Raw genomic sequence first — 6,000 nt, 5'->3', positions numbered from 1 at the left:
AATTCCCACTCCATCCCTCCCACTCCACCTCCCCCTTGGCAACCACAGATCTGTTCTCTATGTCTGTGAGTCTGTTTCTGTTTCATAGATAGTTTCATTTGTGTCATATTTTAGATTACACAAAATGATATCATATGTCTCTTTCTGACTTACTTCAGTTAGTATGATAATTGCTAGGTGCATCCTTGTCGCTGCAAATGGCATTATTTCACTTTTTTATGGCTGTGTATTGGGTTGGCCAAAAAGTTCATTTGTGAAAAACCCACACAAACATTTTGGCCAGCCCAGTATATATGTACCACATCTTCTTTATCCATTCATCTGTCAATGGACATTTAGGTTGCTTCCAAGTCTTGGCTATTGCGAACAGTTGCTATGAACACAGGGGTGCATATATATCTTTTTGAATTATAGTTTTGTCTGGATATATGCCCAGGAGTGGGATTGCTGGATCATATGGTAAGTCTATTTTTAGTTTTTTGAGGAACCGCCATACTGTTTTCCATAGTGGCTGCACCAACTTACATTTCCACCAACAGTGTAGGAGGGGAACCCACTATTTTAGTAAGGCCTCTTAAGGTACTAGTGCACATCAGAACATATTTTGGGCAGTGCTGCTTCAGGGAATTCCCACAGTAAAGGGTTAATGTTTCATCTCATCTTTTGAAACTCCTCTAAAATCTATCCTCCTTCAAATGGCCATGAAGAACTTTATATTTAATTGTGTCAGCTCTCATGGCATATTGTTTATAAGCATGGTTTTATTATTAAAGTGAGATGGGATAAAAATAAGATTTTTGTAATGAGAACATTTTATTTTAATTTTCACCATTTATATACAAACACAAGATAAGAAAACACATCACAAAACTAACATTTTTATAGTTAATATTTATAGGTGCATAGTTTCATGCTCACGTATTTAAGTATTGTATGTATTAAATTTCACAATACATCAATACATTTAGAATCATCAAAAGACACCTTAAAATCTTATAATATATTATAGTAAATCACTCACAATTTTTCAACATCAGCAACAAAAAATTAGTGAAGATTTAGAAATAAGTGGTAGTCACTTAGGTGTTTTTAATTTAATTTAACATTTGAGATTTGAAGCCACAATATCCACAGCACACAGAGACCCTGCTATCATATATTAGGTGAGAGGGAAGCACCGAAATGCTGAGTTGGGGCAGGTGCAGATACTCCAATCACTGCTGATGGAAGACTTCAAAACACACTGAAAACTTTGAGAAAATGTCATGACTGGGCACGTTGGAGCTGAGCACTTGTACAGGGTGGAACATCTGTCAGCAGATCTCAGGAAACTGGGAGCAAAGATATTTCTTAGGCTTCAGGTTCGTAGTCCTGATACCCTTCCTAATAATAGGAAAATTGGAAAGACAACACGAAGTTTTAGTATAAGTGACCAGTAATCAGGGCTTTAGGGCAAATGAGATGGGACATGGCTTGCCACTTTGAATAAAGGTTATAGTCTTAACCGTTCTGGAACTATTCTGCTACATCCAGTATAATTTTCTTCTTTTTAATAGTTTTGTTTTCCTGTCAAATATAAAAGTGAATTATTATTCTTGTGGTCAGCGTTAGGGTGTCTGAATTCTACTTCCACATGCGCCATTTAATAATCATATGACCTAGTCCTGTAGGACACAGTAGGCAGTCTATCTTATCTGGCTCTCATGTTCTTCAACTAAAGTGTTAGCTTCTTTCTAAGAAATCACCTGATTGATTTGGTTCTACAATGTTTAAAGGCAAGTCACATTTTCTCTCCTTTTACTTTGCCAGTTGGGAATATCATCTTCATCCGTGGCTTCAATTATTACTATTTCAAAACTCCTCCTCTCCCCCTATAATACTTGGATAACATAGACAATAAAAATACTGATGGTCTTAACCAAAGTGGCCAGATTAGTCCTCCTAAAAAACAACTCTAATAATATCAGAATCCTGCTTAAAACATATTTTCAATAACTCAAGCTGCTTTCTGAATGAAGTACAAACTTAAATGGCCAGGTTTTTACAGTACTTTACAATTTGCCTTCGACCCATCCCTGCAGCCTTCATCTGTCACTATTCTCAAAGCTTGAACCACATTTAATTACTCACTGTGCCTCAGACATATCCACATGCACTCTCAGACATGTATGCCTTGGAGTTTTCCTTGTGTTAGAATGTCCTCCCTTCATTTTGGCCTATCATACCTCCCACCCCTTCCCACGCAGATCACTACCACCTCTGCTATAAAACTTCTCCCGATTGATCTAAAGAATCTTGTAAAATGTTAACCTTTTTTGTGCATCGTGTATATTTTTGCCCCTGTGATGCCTGGTGCATAAAAGGCAGTCAATAATGTTAAGGGTATCATGATGAGTAAATGAAGGGATACACTTGTATTTGTTTTTCAAACCTACTAGAGTGTAAACTCCTTGCATCCTGGTACTAGCAATTACTCTTCCTGTATTTCTATAGTGTTTATTAGCATTGTCCCATGTATAAAAAGACCCCCCAGATATTGGTAAAATTAATTAGGCAAATAATTTAAGCTCAATTTCTGCAAATGGAATGATTATCAATATGCCTTTTAATAATGCCACGAAGAAGAAGAATAACCTATCTACAACACACTTTAACTCAATTTTTAATGGTGATGTCTGGTTTCGATATCAGGGTAATATTGTTCTCATAGAATTGGTTAGGGAGTGCTCCCTCTTCTAGTTTTTGGATGATAAGTTAATTGGCATTAATTGTAATTAGTGGTATTTCTTCTTCTTTAAATGTTTGGTAAAATTCACCAGTGAAGCCATCTGGTCCTGGAATGCTCTCCCTGGCTGGGGTTTTTAATAATTCATTCTTTTTTCATTAGAAATCTATTCAGATTTTCTATTTCTTCCTGAGTCAGTTTCATTCATCTAAAAGTATTTTCTAATTTCTCTTGTGATACCTTTTCTATTAAAGATACTTACTTTCAAATTAAAGTATGCTGTTTAAAATGCTAGACTGAAATGTAACCATTATTGCAAACTACACATTTATCATATTTCTACTCTCTAATTTTTTTGAGTAACTTTTATTTTACTATGCAAACATCTCACTAGAAATGTATGGCAAATAATAATTACTACTTTTGGCATTTAGTTGATTTCTCTAACTTTCCATTTTGGCATTTGTTTTAGAAGGTAAAGTTTCTAGTAAAATAATTCTTCAATGTAGGGGCCAGCAATCTCTTTCTGTAAAAGGCCAGGCTGTAAATATTTTAGGCTGTGTGGGCCACATACCGTCTCTATCAGTGCTGTTGCCTTTTTTTCTTTTTTTTTAACTCTTTACAAATGTAAAAACCATTCATAGCTTGAAAGCTGTCCACACAATACATGTCCTGGATGTGGCTAACTTGTGCATCTAGAGAGTAAGTCATTCTCTTTAAGGACAAACGTAAGGGAAATCTGACAGTGACAGCTTTGGGGTACTGATTATTGGACCTAACTTGAACTCTCAAACTTTATTTTTGGAGTTTCAGGTGTATAAACTCTTACCTCAGAAGGCATTTCATAAGCCTCATTGTCAGGATCCACAGGTGCGTCTTCCAGAATTCCTTCCTGGGAGGCTCCTTCACTCTAATATTTAAATGAAAAGCATTCAGAGACTTTGAGGAGGTACCATTATTCACACTTTTTAAAATCACAACCATATTTTGAAAAAAATCTTATATACAGTACTGGCAGGGATGTAATAAAAATGGCACTCCTTAGTATCACTGCTAGCATTCTAAACTATACCGGGCCTTTGGTAAAACACTGAGGCAACAGGTGTTATTAACGCTAAAAATGTACAATTTTTTGGCCAGGTAAAGCACCATTCGGGAAACAGTCCAAAGCTAGAGAACTCTCTAAGAGGTTTCTCACAGGATCAATGACAGTAGTAAAAATTGTTAACCTAAATACTCAATGCATGATGAAGAAGTAGGAAAATTATCATTCAACAATTCAATAGATTATTATGAAAACATCTATTACTATGACAAAAATTATATAAAAAATAAGAACTTCTTTATGATACAATGTTTAGCAGTATATAAATGTTGTTGTATATATTATGGATACAGCCTAGGTAGAATTCAGATACAAAGGTGAAACAGATTGGAGGAAGGCACAACAAAATATGAAAAGTACTTTTTGTTGGGTAACTATGCATGTTATTTTTACCTTTTTGTAAGTTTTTAACTTATATAACCATTTATAATGTAAAAGCATACATATTTTATACTTTATTTCTAATAACGGCAAAGAAACAAATTTAAAAAACAAATTTCAAGACTGAAACCGTACATATTTGGCAGAAGAAAATTCAACTATTTGGTCAGTTTTCTAATTATCTCTCCTTAGGATACCACAAATTCAACCTGTTGTGGTCATGGTTTTATTAGTGTTCTTCATTAAATACCTTTTGTTGCTTTGCATTTATTCCAGAAAAGGAATTGTAAAAAGAAGTGATTGAAAATTAAAAGAGCAGGGAGGCAATGTGAGCCTATATGAACTTGCTTAAAGATATCAAATAGTCCCTCAGTTAATGTGGCTTCTGTTTAAAACTATGCCTGATGTAAATAACATCTCCCCATGTCTTCATCTTGAAAATACTTACAGGTAGGGAAAGGGATAAGGAAATGGATGACGGTGAGAAAACGTCAAACTAAAGCTCATTCTTACATTAGCTGGGCAGAGAAGCTTATAAATCATCCACCTCTGCCTAACTCCTGTTTTATAAATTTTAAAAGTCCAAGTTATTTATAAATTAAGTAAGATATAAACCATCCCCCAAATACCTTACTTCTAAACGTGGAGTAAAGGTACTGTGTTCAGTGTTTCACCTCTTGGTTCATGTCAAGAACATAGGTTCTGCTGATTGGTGGTTAGACACCAGGGCTGTAATATCACAAGACTTGAGTTCAGATCCTAGCTTCTACAGATTCTAGACCTTTTGTGATGTTGAACAAGTTTCTTAAGCTTTCTCTAAGCATCAAATAGCCTTAGTGATAAAATGGGGCAGCAATAACTTTTAAATTGGGAGGAGCCAATGACATCATTAGTCCTCTCATTAGTATTTAGATAACTTTTAGTGATAGTCAAGTATGAGGAAAATAAGGTAAATTTCCTGTTCCTTTGCATTTTAAGCTTTTAGGGATTTATTTTTTTAACCTAATTTGTTAAAAGATTTTGATATAGACTGGACAAGTAAATATGCAGAACTGACTTGCTTTCTATCACAAATGAGGTGCTAAGTATACAACTAAGACTGATGAATGTTATTGGATATGCGTGTGTATGTGTATTTGAGTGTGTCTTACATTCTTCAAAGGTCATCCAAGTAATGGTCAATGTTGCTGGTGAATTCTTTGGCTAGATTGATCATGTATTGGCATCAAGTGAAATCCATCCCTATTAATTTTAAATAATGACATACTTAGGTTGCAAGTACATAATAACTGCTATTTTTAAAAGTATATGTATTTCTGAGCATGTATTTACCTAATCTTTAAAACCATACTCCAAATATCTACAGTTTATAAAGTAAAATATGTATCACTCGTGGGTAAGGATTTGAGAAGCCACAGAGGAAATGCTAATATAATATTTTAAAAGAAGTCAAATAAGTGATGAGACAGAAAGTCAGCTACAAAAGTAAAGATACATAAATTAATGGAAAAAAGAGGAAACAAGTGAAATATAAATACCAGGATGGCCAATAAGTATCAACATGTCACAGGAAGAAGCCTATACTTTCAGGTATCTTTACTCACTAAAGGAATAAATATGTGTGGCTTTCACAAGTTTGCTAGACTTTACGTGTTGTCCTCTGGTGAATGAGATTATTGATTTCATTAAGATAAAAATGCATTAATATTAATAAACTATCATTAAGGTTTTAACTGTATTATATGAAGTGGAAATAGCTCATAGACCTCCCATGAGGCAGGCTATCCTT

The 6,000-nt window shown here is 34.5% G+C and overlaps 1 protein-coding gene across 2 annotated transcripts in view; it reads right to left on the bottom strand.

The window, feature by feature from the left end:
• Positions 1-907: 907 nt before the first annotated feature.
• Positions 908-6,000, bottom strand: part of SNCA (synuclein alpha) — a 135,218-nt gene continuing 130,125 nt past the window's right edge. For both annotated transcript variants that reach the window (XM_082610972.1, XM_082610973.1), the window contains exons 5-6: positions 3,555-3,635; positions 908-1,383 (exon numbers count right to left, since the gene is read on the bottom strand). In XM_082610972.1, the coding sequence (XP_082467098.1) occupies positions 1,351-1,383; positions 3,555-3,635 (114 nt within the window). In that variant the 3' untranslated portion in view covers positions 908-1,350. The remainder of the gene's footprint in view (positions 1,384-3,554; positions 3,636-6,000) is intronic.

The sequence above is a fragment of the Mesoplodon mirus genome, assembly GCF_964341445.2.
Source record: "Mesoplodon mirus genome assembly, chromosome: 2".
NCBI classification, from domain to species: domain Eukaryota; kingdom Metazoa; phylum Chordata; class Mammalia; order Artiodactyla; family Ziphiidae; genus Mesoplodon; species Mesoplodon mirus.
This window is presented reverse-complemented; position numbering and strand designations above follow the sequence as displayed.